Consider the following 16,970-nt stretch of genomic DNA (forward strand, 5'->3'; position numbering starts at 1 on the left):
TTAATTTGGGTTAGTTAAATATAGAGTTAAGTTAATGTTTGATTTTTTTTTCATTTTTAAAGTTGATTAAAAATAACTTGTTTTGAAAACCACTTGTCTTGGTGAATGTCTATTGCTGCTGGGTTTTGGGGTCATTTGGGCTCATAACAAAACCAATATCTATAAACAATTTGTTTAATCAACTTTATACTTTCCTATTCTCCTTTGAGTCCATCAACATTAGTGCAGATTCTTCAATCAGAAGCACACTGATTTCAATACAAAACAGCCTTTGTTTATAATAGGTACGTCTCACATCTTTGTAGTTGCTAACTTGTTACCTGTTTCTAATTCTTCAGATGGAATCTACCGTTGGACCAGAAGATGTCTCCACAGTGCATGTACAGTTAAAAATGCCAGTCATATTTCTGTTTACACAAAGAGAGACATACGATCATGACCGAATCACAGCAGAATCTGTGGCCTGGCAGCTACTTGGAAAAGCAGGAGTTGTTTTAGTGCCAAGGTTAGTCCTCTAAAAGGCATCGACTTTGGAGAAAATCAATTATTTTTACAAAAGGTAGTGGGATGAGAAGGACTGTTACAATCCCTTCAGCAATTCAGATTGTATAACATAACATAATATAACAATTACAGCACAGAAACAGGCCATTAGGCCCTTCTAGTCCGCACCGAACCAAACACCCCTTTCTAGTCCCACCTCCCTGCACAATGCCCATAACCCTCCATCTTCTTCTCATCCATATACCTGTCCAACCTTTTCTTAAATAATACAATTGACTCCGCCGCCACTATTTCTCCCGGAAGCTCATTCCACACGGCTACCACTCTCTGATATTTATATTTTCAATCTTTAATTTAGAAAGGTGGACAATTAAATACTTGCTTTCACTTGGTTGATTTTAATCTTTGTTGCACGTAATTCTCAATTCCAATGCATTCTACCCTTCATGTTCAGGACTGCTGCACAACTGCACATGCCATGTCTGTGGAAATGGAGTCAGAGCTGAAAGGCTTATTTCTGTGCTATATCTCTTTGACTTAAAAATAAATATATATATAATCTTGAGTATAGTATTGAAATTTATAAATTAAAATTTAAAAAAAAATTGCAACTCAATATATCAGAATAAAGCTTTTAAATTAAAGTGTTAGCTAATTGTACAAAGTTTAATGTTACTAATTTAATTTTTTTTTTACTGTTCCTTTAAAATTGATTTGGCTCAGTGATTATGTTTGCTTTCAACATCAACAGGGCCCAGCTGCAGCCTAACGTCCCAGAAGATGTTACTGTTGGCTTGAAATCTGTTGGGGAAGTATGAACTTCGTTTTAATAATTGAAACTTGGTTTAAAATCTGAGCTGCAGAAAGTATTTTTCATGGATCTCCTTTCACTTCCTTGCTAATTTCCATTGGCTTCTGCTCATTCATCTACCCCTACTCTTTCCCAAGCTATATTTTTGATGCTTATGTTTGTCTCTATCTCTGATGTCTTATTTTGCTCATGACTGCACACCTGATCCCATTAAGATGCTGAATTGAGGGACAAGATTCATGCAATTAGTCATATTCTTTAAAAGTCTCTTTTGGTTTCTGTTTGCTCCATTCACCTTGTTTCCCTTTCTTAATAATACTACTCTTTTGCCATTTGATCTATATTCAGGTGCCATGAGAGGTTTAATTATGTCAAAAAATCTTATTGAAAAAGCTGCTATTGAATTTACTTGTGTTAATTTAAATTCAAAAGTAACATGAATTTTTAGTCATTCTGAAAAATTAAGAATAAATTTTCCGGGGTGAAATTTGTGAAAACCTGTTTACTGATCTGAAGTAGTAGCTACCTTAGAGCAAAATTGTTAAATCAGAGGGATTCCTAATGTAATATCTAGAAATAGCAGCCTTGCAACATTTAAAAATGAGGTTATTTACATATTGCATGCACTTCTGAAGGGGAGATGTACCTTTAATTACAATTACATAATTCTAAAATGGTGAACAGAAGTTACACCATGTGGTGGCTTCGATGTAGCAAGATTAACGTCTTCTATCAAGGTGTGCAGTTAACCATGAAGTGAATGAGCATTAAAGGGGCTCCCACAGCAAGGAATACTGAAGGGAATGTAAGGTTTCTGATAACACAAATGATTAAGCAATAGTTTGGAATTTTTTCAACTTTCAAAACGTGCAGAATTCCACATCACTGTAATACAATGAACAATGAAATTGCTGAGAAGGAGCCTTATGAGATTGGCACTGTTCCATGGGAGGTTCAAACTATTGAATATTTAGGATAATATAGAATGAGGTTATCTGTTCCACTAACCTACAAATCTTTGATATGATAATCTATGTGGAAATTGATATACAGAATAATTTGTATTTTTTCAAGCTCTTTGTTGAACTTTATGAAGGATGCTTTTTTGTGCTCTGTATCAGGACTCTTGTAAGCATTATTTTTATTGCCATATATTATGAAGAGCAAAACAATTACATCTTTGAGATGCTGAGGAAATGGTGAGCATCATAATGGTGAGGGGTCTGAGGTAAAACAGGATTCTGTTGACACTGTGGTTGTGAAAAAACACACAAATGCTGGAGAAACTGAGCAGGTCAAACAGTGCCTTTATGTAGCAAAGGTAAAGATACATCACCAATGTTTCAGGCTTGAGCCCTTCATCACGGGTCAGGGGTCTCATCGGTCATTGGAGTTTCGGCCTGTGCTGGAGATTGCACATTGTAATGGCATTATCCTTATAATATTACATGATCATAAAACAAAAATTTACATCTCTTCATTAAATGCCTTTTCATTTTTTTCTGGCAACTGAAATTGCATAAATTAATTCTCTAAAGTTTATTGATTCTTTTTGTTTGTTTTTTTGCCTAGGATTTATCCATCAGCTATTTAGTTTTAGCATCTGTTGAAGAAATTGTTAACCTAGTCAAAAGTGAAGGGAAACATTTATCAACCACAGAAAAAGATGACGAAGATGAAAGTGAAGATGTTGATTTTAGAGGTATTGTTCAGTTCAATTGATTCACATGTGAATAAACTCCACTGACAAAAGCATTCAGGGTGAGAAGGCAAATTGTCAAAATAATTTGTACATATAGTTTTAAGATGTACAAAAGGGGATTCATGGCCTTATGTTATTATTAATCTTTAGGTTATATTTTGTATATATTTCTTAGTTACTGTGTGGGTGGAAACCGGGAAAAGACACACATTACATCATTTTAAAGCTGTTTCTCTTATGTCCATACTGTGAATTGAGCCACATGTGACAAATTATGTTATATTTTGTATTATGTATAAATATGATTTTGAAAGATAGATTGTGGGGTTTTAGAAGGGTCATAAACAGATACAAATGCTTCAAAACAGATCTCATTTTAAAATGAAAGAGTTATGCATAAGGTGGTGACTACAAGTCTGCAAAGACAATAGATTCCAGTGCTGGAGATTTTCACAAGGAGGAGCAAATGGAAGGGCCATCTCAGAAAACTGATTCTCTCATGAATTGATTTTGGGAGTCAGCAAGCTATTTTGGTGGAGTATGCTGTTTTAGGAGGGTCATGCAGTTTTTCAAGCAGAGAGAATCAAACGTTTTTATCTGAGTGTGAGAGAGAGAGAGAGACTGCTGGGTTTCTGCAGTGGCTTTTGGAAGCTTGTTTTGAAACCCCATTTTGAAGATGGGTTACAAATTCTGAGTTCAGCCTGTTCAAAGCCCTTGTGGTCCATACAAGAGTAGATGGCTGGCTATATAATGTTTTGCCTGAAATAAGGGAACCAGAAAAGGAACTCTGTGGTGACCTGAAAGAAAGAGTTTATCTTCTGCAAAACCCTGATGGGGCAGGTTTCTTCGGCAAGACACTGAAGTGGCTGATCGGAAGGAATCAGTTTGTGTGTGCCCAACGAGCAACAAATCTCTCTCTGAAAACTAACAAGAACCTTCATGAGCAGTAACCATTTATCTTTCAAGCACCAAAGGCTGGTGAAGATTCATAAATGTTAAATTCTGTGCACAGTATAAGAATTGCCTGATACTGGTGAACTTGAAGGAGTGAGAAGTGAGATTGGACTATGAATCAAGGAACTTTTCTGAACTTATACACACATTACATACATGTGTGTTTAGAAGTAAAAGGGGGTTAAGTTAATAGTAATATGTTGAAGTTTGATCCAATTTTTATGTTTAAAGAAAATTTAAAGTTACTTTTGTTTAAGTAACCATTTGTCTTGGTGAATTTGTATTTCTGCTGGGTTTTGAGGTCCTCTAGGCCCGAGGAACATAAAAAAAGAGTTGATTGTTCCATTGAAATTTTGAAACAATGGATGTTTGCTCAGAAAGGCACCTGCGTACACAAACAGCCATTTGCTTGTTAGCCTGTGTAGAAAAGCCAGAGACTATCTGCTCGTTGATGTGTATTTGGAGATTGAAACCTATAAATCATGTAGTGACCAAACTAGTTATATGATTAAAGACACTTTAAGCAGCATTTTAAGTATTCAGCCAGTTTTCATCGGAGGGCAGAGATGCAGTGACATTCTATGAGAAGGACTGATGTTGTGCTCTCTTTGTCAAGGGAGGAACACAAAATTAAAGTGATCTCAGACACATTTTTACATTTAGATGAATCACATGAAAAGGTATTAATAGGGGGTGACTTTTTAAATTGTGGTCTCGATCCAATATTGGATAAATCAACAAAATGAGTAATGAGAGCTAAAGTGACGAAGATTACATTAAGTTTGATGAAAAAATTAATAGGTATTTGGAGAAGGCTAAATCCTACAGAGATAGATTATTTTTATTCACACAGACATGATTCCTATTTGAGAATAGATTTCTTTTTGATATCAGTGGAATTTCTGGGTAGAATTAATCATGTTGAATATAAAGCTGGAATATTGTCTGATCATTTCCCACTTTTATTGGATTGCTCAATTCTAAGAAAGAAGGTTCACCTTATAGGTGGAGACTTAATACCGTGTTGCTGAAAAGAGTGAATTTCTGTGATTTTTATAAGAAAATAAATTAATTTGCTTTTAGAAATAAATTCTAATTCACTTGATAATATATATGGGATTCATTCGGTGGATCTAAGGGGACAAATTATAAGTTATTCAGCTAAAATTAAGAAAGATTACAAGACAGGAAAGTTGGAGCAAGATTTGCAAAGTAAATTCTCTAAAGAAAAGACAATTAATAAAAAAACTCTAATACAACACTATTCAGAAATACAGAACTGAAAAATTAATTCAGAGAATGAAGGAGAAGTTTAAGGTAACCGAGGGCATCAGATTTTGTTATCAGTTTGAGATTTTTTTTATGTGAAAATTTTGGTCAAAATCCATTATTTCCAGCAGAGACAGAAGTGGAGTCTTTGATATTCAGAAATATACAGTGATATACAGAAATTTATTTCAGTAATGTATAGGTTGTTACAAAAGAAAGCTCAAAATAGGGGTTCATAATTCAAGATGAAGATGGGAAGTAGATTTGAATAAACAAATAGATGAACACAATTGGATTGAGTTGTATACATAAAGTATAAAAAGCACAATATAATTTTATTCATCAGTTATATTTGACGCCACAAAATTTAAATAAATTGAATCAGACTTTCTTGGATTTCAATGTGGACAGGAAGTTGGTACATTTTTGCCTTCTACTTGGCAGTGTCCTAGGGTTAAACCTTTTGGTTGGAAATAGGTAATTTATTAGAATGAATGGTAGGGATAAATTCCCATAGGATCCAATATTATTTTTATTGGGTGCTATTAGAGGGGTTGAAGCTAAATTAAAATTGAATAGCAAGTGAAGTTTGTAAATATTGCTTTAGCAATAGCTGGAAAATGTATTACTATAACTTGGAAGACGAATAGAGATTTTGGAATAGAGATATGGCATGTAGAAGTTTGGAGTTGTATACCACTTGAGTAAATAACATAATTTAAGAGACAACTATATATTTTGGAAAATATGGAGTGCATATTTATGAATTGTGGGTATGAATATTTGAATGAAGCTCAGACATTCCCTTTATCCTAAAGTTCTCTGTGTATATTAGAAAGTAAGGAGTGCGCCTGTTGAAGATCTCTTGTCTAATTTTTTGTTTTCTAGACAGTGAGAGGGGGAAGGGCGGGAAGTTTATAGGGGGAGTTATTTTTCTTTTTTCTTTTTCTTATATACCACATGTATTTGAAATGGACTTGATTATTGTAAAATGTGTGAATCTTTTGTGGTTTTAAATTTAGAAATAAAATTTATATTAAAAAAAGATTGAGCAAATTCATTTTTGCTAAAGTTAAATACATAAATGCTAGTTAATAATTTTTAAATGTAAATTTCCATGTTTTTTATTTCTTGTGGTTTTGCATAAAATCCTCATTTATTATTTATTCAGGATATTTAAAATTCTTGGTTGTTGGATGATGATATTTACACTTGTCTGAGCTGATCTTTTTTTTTAATTTATTTAAGTTTTCCAGTTGGCATGAATTTTAACACTTTAAGAGCAATAAAGTTATCTGTCAATGCCAATTGCGCAGTTAGTTAAGCAACCAGCGGTGACTAGTTACCTGGCAATGGATGCATGTTTCTATGTTGGATTTTGATGATTTATATTTTTATCTCATATTAAAAAAAATATCAGAGTGCCTGTTTCAGATCCCTCATGTTCCTCCTGAATAATTATTTGGGGGGTTTAGGGGAAATAAAATAACTTCTGAATGTGTTTAACTCTGGCGTTGTCAAACAGGTCACTGACGCTTTTATAAACTGAGGAGCCAAGATGGAAGCTGCATTACTGTTTTACCGCTGTTACCTCTGGAGGCATGTCAGAACATTAGATGGTGCCTTTTTCTCAATGCAAATCTACATCTCTGATGTGAAGGAAATGACAATTGAGGATAATGCTCGACTTATTTGGATTTGATGATTATTGTTCCATCTATCAGGTGTTCAAGATGATGAAGTAGCAGAAGCTATCTATAGAAATGGATGGAGAGACCTTGATGTAGACTTAATTCCAGCACTTACAGACAGAAGTTTTCCTCAAAGTTTGCTGGCAACTCCCCATGTCGTGGTGCTCTTCTACACTGTTTGTGAGTAGTTGGAAATTTTGTTCATGTGTGTTCAGAAGCAGAACTTAATTCAAGTTCAGTTGTTGCCTCAGCACTGAATGTTGCAAAATGAGAAACCAGATGTATAGTTACGAAAGCTTCAACTGATCTGGAAAATGGGTAAATATGTCTGAATTAGCTGGAAGTAAGCATTTTCTTTTCTCTCCACTGATATTGGTTGATTCTTCTGGTCATCTTTGAATTTCACCTTAAATCTTTTGCCCTCTTGTTTTAAACTGCCCTATCCTGGCGGTGGGGGGGGGGGTGGAAACACGTGACTTATCTGTGCCCCTCATTATTTTATTTATCTCTCTAAGATCATCCATCAGCCTCCTATGCTCCATGGAGAAAAGTTACAGACTATCCATCCTCTTCTGTAAGACCATAAGATAGCTGAGCAGAATTAGACCATTCAACCCATTCGAGTCTGCTCCACCATCCAAATCATGCATTATCCAATTCAACTCCATTCTCCCATTACATTTGATGCCCTTGCTAATCAAGAATTTGTCAACCTCTGCTTTAAATAAGCCTAGTGGCTTAGCTACTGCAGCCATCTACAGCAACAAATTCCACAGTTTCACCATCCTCTGGCTGAAAAAATTTATCTTCTGTTCTGAAGGAATGTCCTTTTATGTGAGGCTGTGACTTCTGGTTTTAGACTTTCTCACTACTAGAAACATCTTCTCTGCATAAACTCTACCTCCCAATGGGAAACCATTTTAATTCCATGCATCATTGCCTCAGTGACATCTGTCCATGGTCTCGTGTACTGCCAAATCAAGGCCATCCACAAATTGGAGGAATAACATCTCTGCCTCAGCAGTCCTCAACCAGATGACATCAATATCAGTTTCTGTTAACACTTTTCCCCATTCCCCTCTATCCCCTCTCCTCTGTCTTCTTCCTTCAGCTCCCCATCTTCTTTCAGTGAGCTACCCTTCTTAAACCTCTCCCTCTATCAATTCTCAGCTCCTTTCTCTTCTACTCTCCCACCTGTATCCACCTCTTTTCTGTTAGCCTATGTCCTTTCCTATCATTCTCCTCCTCCCCATCCCCTCCCCCCATGTGTTTATTCAGGCATCTGGAAATGTTTACAGATTCCTGAAGAAGAGTATGAGCCCGAAATGTTAATTGCCTTTTATTTATGAATTCTCTAGCACTGTTGATAAGGATTGGATTTCATTTTTTACCAACAGAACCACTTCAGCCCCTCTATTCATCCACCTGTCTTTTTCATAGAAAGCTCCCAGCTGTGATCGTCTTTCAGTCACAACTCTGGTACTCCTTCAACATCGTAACTGCCAATTTCTAATTGTGCTTCAGGTTCATCTAGCTTGTTTCATATACTGTGTGCATTAAATACAACAACTTTTGATCCCGTGTTCACCACCCTTTTCTCACACCTGTCTCCATAAAGCTATATTCTTATCCTTTTCTAAATGTTCAGTTTTTTTTTTATTCTAGAGACTTCAGTAACCTATCTCATGCTCTCCTTCCATTTTTTTAATCCATACTTTTTTCAATCTGATGAACCTGCCTCCCCCACCCCCCACCCCACTATTTAGTTTGAAGCCAGTGCCGGATTAAGGTATTGCAGGGCCTGTAGCATTTAAATCGTTCCATCTGGTGCATCTGCGGTCCTAAATAATGACAGCTGGCACATGTGTTGAGGGGGAAGTATGACTGGCCTCCCTCTCCCCCAAGACAGTTTCTGACGCTGACCCTGCATGTCCATTTTGGTTAGTTTCAAATAGTCTTAATTATTCTTAACAAAATAATGCTAGCTTTCTCAGATCACTATATATTCAGTGATACCAGTGGCATATCTAGGGAACATAGCACCTTTGGCAAATATTGAAGTTGCACCCCACCTGCTGTTAAAACTTACTTACACTGAAATTGTTCCTCCCCTTCCCTCCCCGTTTAAAATATTTTATTAAAACAAAACTTATAGTGGCAGCTATAGCAGCTGGCTCAATGTGAGATCAATGGTTATCTTCATTACCCATAATCCCCTTGCAGCTTGAACCACTCTGTATTTCCCTGACACAGCGATGCTGGCAGAGTGGTATCAGCTGCGTGGGGGATTATGGGTAACGAAGACGCCCATTGCTCCTGCATTGAGCTGTCACAGTAAGCTGCTGGGGCCGCCCCGAAGTGGCCCGATCAAATGCTGGAGCGGAACTCTGGTGAACTCCAGCAGCCATGTCGGGAGTTACATTGGGGGGGGGGAGGTGGGCAGGCAGGTGGCCGGGGCTAGGAGCGAGGCGGTTGGTTGAGAACAGTGGTGACCCCCTTTAAGGTGAGCAATTTTAGTCTATTATCACCTTTAATCAGATTAGTGTGTAGTGGCTATGAGATACACACACCCATAGACTGTGGTAATAACCCTGAAATGTTTCTCATAATTCATAGTACATAAATGCAGGGGCCCTTGAAAATCCATGGCCTGTAGCATTTGCTACTCTCGCTACTAGTGTGATGGGTATAATATTTTATATATAAATATGTTTTTAAAGGAGATAGATTGTGGGGGGGGTTAGTGTAGGTCACAAACAAACACTTCACAAAACAGAATTTATTTAAAATGCAAGAGTTTTACTGAAAGTGAGATATTGAGGCACCAGTGATTTTTGCAAAATATTTGAAGAATGCCTATGGAGACTTCACAAGTAGGTGTTAATTGCACTGGTGCTGTGGAGTAATGGACTATTGTTTTGACAGCAACAGGTGAACAGGCTCAGAAGATTGGGTCTGGAGCCCTGTAAGAAGGTCATGTGGTTTTGCAAGTAGAGAGAGCGAAAAGACCAAACATGCTTTCAGAGAGAGAGAAAGAGAGAGAGAGAGAGAATTCAGTTGGAGTTTTGCAGTGGCTTTTGAGACTTGAAAATGACAAGCTGAAACATGACATTTTGAAGACGGGTTGTGAGTTTTGAGTTCAGCCTGGTGAAAACCATTGTGGTCTTTACAAGAGGAAATAGCAGGCGAGAATGTTTCTCCTGAAATGAGGGAAACAAGAGGAACTCTGTGATGACCTGGAAGAAGAGATTATCATTTGGAAAACCCATAATGGGGCAAGATTCTTCGGCAATACACAGAAGTGAATGATAGAAGTAAATCAGTTTGTGTGTGTCCAACAAGCAATGAATCTCTCTCTGAAACCTTCCTGAATGGTAACCATGTACCTTTAAGCACCAGAGCCTGGTGAAAATTCATTAATGTTAAATTCTATGTACAGAATAAGAATTGCCTGATACCGGTGAACTTGTAGGAATGAGAAGTGAGATTGGACTGTGAATCAAAGAACTTTCCTGAACACATTACATACATGTGCGCTTAGAATTAGAAGGGGGTTAAGCTAGATTGAGTTAAGTTAATAGTAATAATTTAAAGTTTGATCCTGTTTTCATGTTTAAAGATAATTAAAAGTAACTCTTGTTTAAATAACCATTTGTCTTGGTAAATTTCTATTGCTGCTGCATTTTGGGGTCCTCTGGGCCCTTAACACTACGTTAATCTGGCCCTGTTTGTAGCCCTATTCACAGCCCTAGTTATGTGATTTGCCACAACCCTGGTTCCAGACTGATTCAGGTGGAGCCCATCTCATCAGAACAACTCCCTCCTTCCCCAATACTGGTGTTAATGTCCCACAAATTCACGCCCACTTCTCTTGCAACAATCTTTGAGCCACACATTTAACTCTCTAATCTCATTGACCCTATGTCAATTTCACAAGGCTGTATAACAATTTTTCTTTCACTTTTTCTGAAAAGCTATTGGACGGAAAAGTTAGGTTTTTTTTTTGTAACATCTATGCCTGTTTTATCAAAAATTTAGGTTTCCTTAAGGTTTCTTGGAAAATTTGATTGCATGTACATTTTCAAGATGTTTTCATGCCATGCCATTCCCTTTTTGAGCATGAATTTTTGTTCTTTTTCTTTCCCTTCCTGTTCCTTTTTTTAAATACTGGCTATGATCACACCCTTATTTTTTAGCGATACTAGTCCATAGCATCTGCCTTTTATAACCCTTTAATCCCTTTTGGGCTCTACCATTTTTTTTCTTTCTTATATATCACCAAGACACAAGAGAAACTTGTCCGTGAACTACTCTTTGCAGACGATGCCGCTTTAGTTGCCCATTCAGAGCCAGCTCTTCAGCGCTTGATGTCCTGTTTTGCGGAAACTGCCAAAATGTTTGGCCTGGAAGTCAGCATGAAGAAAACTGAGGACCTCCATCAGCCAGCTCCCCACCATGACTACCAGCCTCCCCACATCTCCATCGGGCACACAAAACTCAAAACGGTCAACCAGTTTACCTATCTCGGCTGCACCATTTCATCAGATGCAAGGATCGACAATGAGATAGACAGCAGACTCGCCAAGGCAAATAGCGCCTTTGGGAGACTACACAAAAGAGTCTGGAGAAACAACCAACTGAAAAACCTCACAAAGATAAGCGTATACAGAGCCGTTGTCATACCCACACTCCTGTTCGGCTCCGAATCATGGGTCCTCTACCGGCATCACCTACGGCTCCTAGAATGCTTCCACCAGCGTTGTCTCCGCTCCATCCTCAACATCCATTGGAGCGCTTTCATCCCTAACGTCGAAGTACTCGAGATGGCAGAGGTCGACAGCATCGAGTCCACGCTGCTGAAGATCCAGCTGCGCTGGGTGGGTCACGTCTCCAGAATGGAGGACCATCGCCTTCCCAAGATCGTGTTATATGGCGAGCTCTCCACTGGCCACCGTGACAAAGGTGCACCAAAGAAAAGGTACAAGGACTGCCTAAAGAAATCTCTTGGTGCCTGACTCATTGACCACCGCCCTGGGCTGATATAGCCTCAAACCGTGCATCTTGGCGCCTCACAGTTTGGCGGGCAGCAACCTCCTTTGAAGAAGACCGCAGAGCCCACCTCACTGACAAAAGGCAAAGGAGGAAAAACCCAACACCCAACCCCAACCAACCAATTTTCCCCTGCAGCCGCTGCAACCGTGTCTGCCTGTCCCGCATCGGACTTGTCAGCCACAAACGAGCCTGCAGCTGACGTGGACTTTTTACCCCCTCCATAAATCTTCATCCGCGAAGCCAAGCCAAATAAAGAAGATTCCATGGTTCTGGAAGGAACAGAAGATACCAGTGTTATGATTAATAAGCCATTAAATGTAATATAAACCTTGGGTACATGGATCTTAATCTTTATAAATAAACAAATGAGTTAATCCAGAAGCAGATATGTTGTGTGGAAAGGAAAACTTTGGTGGGTTCAAAGAATAGCAGGTCTGGACACAGGCTGAATGCAGAAATGGTCTTTATTGAAGCACACATAAGGGCATTGCAACAGGGATAATGCATTTGAGTATTCTCAATCACACAACACAGTGCAGCCAGACACATCAGACTTAACACTACCTATACCAGTAACTATTTGCACTCTCGCAAGCACAGTACAACCTTGTCACATCAGACTTAATACTGTCGATGCTAGCAACGGTTTATACAGATTTACCACAACCACGGATTACAATACGCTTGTCTAACATGGGCACGGCTCAGATGCTATCAGCAACTACAGCAGTATACAATAGCCCCAATCCCTTTGGAATGCACCCTGACTAGTGACTCCTCCAGCCTTGTCCACAGAAGAAGAGCAAAAGAAGCTGAGCTACTGCACGTGGTGGACTTTATAGTACTGTAAGATAGAGGGTCCGGCCCTGGTAATCACTATGTGATAAAAGGGGCCAATGGCCAGGTGTACCCTTATGGATGGGAAGAGTACAACCTTGAATGGCAGGAGATGCGACTTCTGACTAAGTTCCAGAAGGAGAGGTCACATGATCCTCCACAATCCATATTCCTACCAGGTTCCAGATGGAGGGGCCCATATAGACCTCCACAATCCACACTACAAGGCATCTTCCAACTTCTCCACACTTACAAGTGACTACATTATTATTTCTTTTGACGTTATTAGACTTGTGTCGTCTAATACAAAATTAACTTCATTTTTGAACAATTGGATTGCTTTTCAAACTAATTTTCCTTCTTTCCCACTCTACCCCTTCACTTAACTACAATTAATCTCCATCTGATCTAATTTGCTGACGCATTGGGCTCTGCGTTTATACCTTAAAACTCTGAGGGAAGAATAACAAAAATATATGCAACAATCTTACAGCAGAAAACCGCTGCTTTCTTGTTTTTTAAAATTTGCAAAAATGCAGTGAATTTCCCAGATGCTGGCTAATGACATCAGTCGTGATCTGTTGACTCATGAATTGGCAAACTGTACATGAGCTGCAAAGATATTAGGATCTATGAATAAATGTCAAAGTAAAAACTGAAATTATTCTGAGGCATTTTTGGACCTGATTATTCTTTTTACATCAGTTTGCACTGTAGTGTTAGTGATAGACAATCTTTGTACACGTAATTACTAAGCTTGCAGCAGGTCCCAAACATATACCTGAGTGACACTTTTGGAATGTTCCCTGACAGTACTTTATTTTGAGGAATACATCTGGTCTGGTGTGAAACCTGGTTTAGAAAGTGCACAAAGGTCCACGGAACTGTTTGGAATTTTCTTTAAATCTGTCTTGCCTTAAAGATGGTAGTCGGATTCTTCCCGGTTTCCAAATGTTTGTCTACTTTGGTGTGAATCTCTTGGTAGGATGCCCTCACCCAGAAATCAAGCAATGTAAATAAATCCTTTGATTCACTGGGATCTATGTTAGTCTTGGGTTTGAGAATAAATCAAATGATTTTTTTAAATTGATTTTAAACTCTTAATGCATGAGACTGACTGTATTTTATTTTAAAATAAGGAGAGTTGTGGCCAAAGTCAACTGTGACCTCTTGTTCTAAGCGTTCATGTTCTCTTTCTAGCATATTGTCTTTTCTTTGGCTTGGCTTCGCGGACGAAGATTTATGGAGGGGGTAAATGTCCACGTCAGCTGCAGGCTCGTTGGTGGCTGACAAGTCCGATGCGGGACAGGCAGACACGGTTGCAGCGGTTGCAGGGAAAAATTGGTTGGTTGGGGTTGGGTGTTGGGTTTTTCCTCCTTTGTCTTTTGTCAGTGAGGTGGGCTCTGCGGTCTTCTTCAAAGGAGGTTGCTGCCCGCCGAACTGTGAGGCGCCAAAATGCACGGTTTGAGGCGATATCAGCCCACTGGCGGTGGTCAATGTGGCAGGCACCAAGAGATTTCTTTAGACAGTCCTTGTACCTTTTCTTTGGTGCACCTCTGTCACGGTGGCCAGTGGAGAGCTCGCCATATAACACGATCTTGGGAAGGCGATGGTCCTCCATTCTGGAGACGTGACCCACCCAGCGCAGCTGGATCTTCAGCAGCGTGGAATCGATGCTGTCGACCTCTGCCATCTCGAGTACTTCGACGTTAGGGATGAAAGCGCTCCAATAAATGTTGAGGATGGAGCGGAGACAACGCTGGTGGAAGCGTTCTAGGAGCCGTAGGTGATGCCGGTAGAGGACCCATGATTCGGAGCCGAACAGGAGTGTTGGTATGACATATTGTATTGCAAATAGAGGTTATCAGATTGCCAGGACTGCATCTCAAATTGATTATAGGACTTGTTAATATGCTGTAGACAGCCTGAGTGATCTCAGTGATAAATTTCCTGCTGCACCAGTCCACTTCTACTTTGTCTTGTGGTAATAGTTGCTGTGAGTATAAAGAAATAGGATTCTATGAGATGGTTCTTTTTGTTGAAGAAGTGTGAAAGTCAATCTACGCTGTAATAAAACAAACAGCAAAACCAATTAAGCGTACAACAGTGTCTTTATTAAACCTTTATAACGGTAGTGGGAGAAAGGGTACAAAAAAAGTGTTCAGTAACTCCATTCTGTGAGCCCCAACTCAGCAACAAAGTATCCATCCCATACTTATATACTTTATTATTTATATATTTTATATCCCATACTTGTATACTCATTACAAGACAACTACATTCCAACCATGCCAGCACACAACTGCTTTCTCACCTAATTCATTAACCCTTTGTTAAGCATATTTGGTAGACTTATCCTTTCACAGAAAGAGATTGAGATGAGACTTATTTGTGAGGAGAGGAGTGGATAGCTGCAGGTTGATGGTGTGGGAAAACGAGAGGGGTGTGAGTGCCAGTGTTTTTTTTAAGGGGTGGGTGACAAAGTAATTAGTGTGAAAGACATTATAAGTCTGTCACATCTGTCTCAATTACTGCTTCTGAGTGAGAGTCTATTCGTACAGAATGTTTGCATTTATAGTATTCACATATCTTATTATTTGTAGGGGATGCTGTATCGATGGTATTTTTGCAATCATATGTGGAAGTTTCTACCAGACTTGCAGGTAATAGTTTTATTATTTATTATTTTTCAGCAAGCAATCAGGTGTGTGACATCACCGCTGAAGTTAGTGATGCATGGTGTTGAAGTTCTTGATCATTAATAATGAAAATATTTCACAATGTTCTTTCCCCTTCTCTGTTCTCTTGTGTTGATGAGGTGTGACACAGAACTAGCTGGATACGAACTTCCAGCTTCCTTACAAGATGATGGAAAATTACAACATCCTTAAATTTTCAGAAGTGGCTGAAGTTTCAACTGCCCTAGTGTTGAACTTGTATTCAGTACCAAATTCCACCATTATAGCACCTCTGAATTTTTATTTCACTATGAGACACTTCCTAGCTAAATGATATTCTCTACAGTACTTGAGTAAAGGTTCCATTATTGTCAGTAATACTATATTTGGAATGTAACGTACATTAAATTCTTTAACTTTAAGGCAGACAGAGAGTCGCCACTTTGTCCAGCACCCTTCACAGAAACCTGCAGCACCTGGTGTCCCGAGGTGGTCTCCCCTCCAAGTATTGCCTGCTTAGCTTCTGAGATCAGACAACCACAGACTTATTTAGGCTATTAGGTGCTATTCAGGCAATTAGATTCAAGTGGTTGAAATATGTTTAAAGTAAATCATGAAAATCTGTAGACACCATGGTTGAAGTAAAACACAAAATTCTGGAGAAATTCAGCTGGTCAAACAGTGTCCTTTATGTAGAAAAGGTAAAATACATAACATTGTTTTGGACTTGAGTCCTTCAAGCCCAAAATGTCCATTATGTATTTTTACCTTTGTGAAATATGTTTAAATATTGTAAGTTTGTCAATGTGCATATGGATATTTGTATATCAGACACAACTCTTTGTAATATTAGATTGCTTGATTAGCTAAACCAAAATTGCAAAGTCCAAATTGTAAATGTGCTGAACTTATTGATAGAGGATTTGTGTATAGTTGGCCAAAGGTAAGTGGTGTAAAGACGGCCGCTTCAATGATGAAAGTGACTTTTTTCAAAATCATTCTTAACCAAAAAAAGTCTTCCTCATGGCAATAGAAGAACAGGTGGCAAAATAAAACAACAAATGCTGTTTTACAATGCATTTTTGCAAACAAATTCCATGATGAAAATAATCTTGGGTTAAAACAAAAAAAAATTCATACTATAAGATGGTTCAAAAGAGAGAAAAAAAAGAGAGCTAACAGATTTAACTGTGGACAGAAAGTTTTCATTTAGATTGGGTAAGAGGACAATGATGTGATGCAAGCAGGAAGGTTCTGTACTTTCAAAAGAATGGGTTCTGAGGATATTACAAGGACAATAAGCTCTGCATGGGTGGAGGCATGAATATTCTGCATCTGTCCTCATGTCTAAAGATGGTTAGTTATCAGTACAGCTAAATTGAAGTTGAGCTTGAATATGAAGTAAATGAGGAAATGCTCATTAGAGTGCAGTGTCACAGCTGTCTTTGATAATCCTTGCACTTGAATGCAGA

General features: G+C 38.5%; 1 protein-coding gene across 3 annotated transcripts in view; it reads left to right on the forward strand.

Moving 5' to 3' along the window:
- txndc16 (thioredoxin domain containing 16) overlaps nt 1-16,970 on the forward strand; it is a 134,211-nt gene that overhangs the window by 37,788 nt on the left and 79,453 nt on the right. For all 3 annotated transcript variants that reach the window (XM_069917022.1, XM_069917020.1, XM_069917021.1), the window contains exons 9-13: nt 339-505; nt 1,256-1,316; nt 2,888-3,017; nt 6,965-7,111; nt 15,424-15,483. In XM_069917022.1, the coding sequence (XP_069773123.1) occupies nt 339-505; nt 1,256-1,316; nt 2,888-3,017; nt 6,965-7,111; nt 15,424-15,483 (565 nt within the window). The remainder of the gene's footprint in view (nt 1-338; nt 506-1,255; nt 1,317-2,887; nt 3,018-6,964; nt 7,112-15,423; nt 15,484-16,970) is intronic.

Source organism: Narcine bancroftii, chromosome 2 (assembly GCF_036971445.1).
Source record: "Narcine bancroftii isolate sNarBan1 chromosome 2, sNarBan1.hap1, whole genome shotgun sequence".
Taxonomy (NCBI): Eukaryota; Metazoa; Chordata; class Chondrichthyes; order Torpediniformes; family Narcinidae; genus Narcine; species Narcine bancroftii.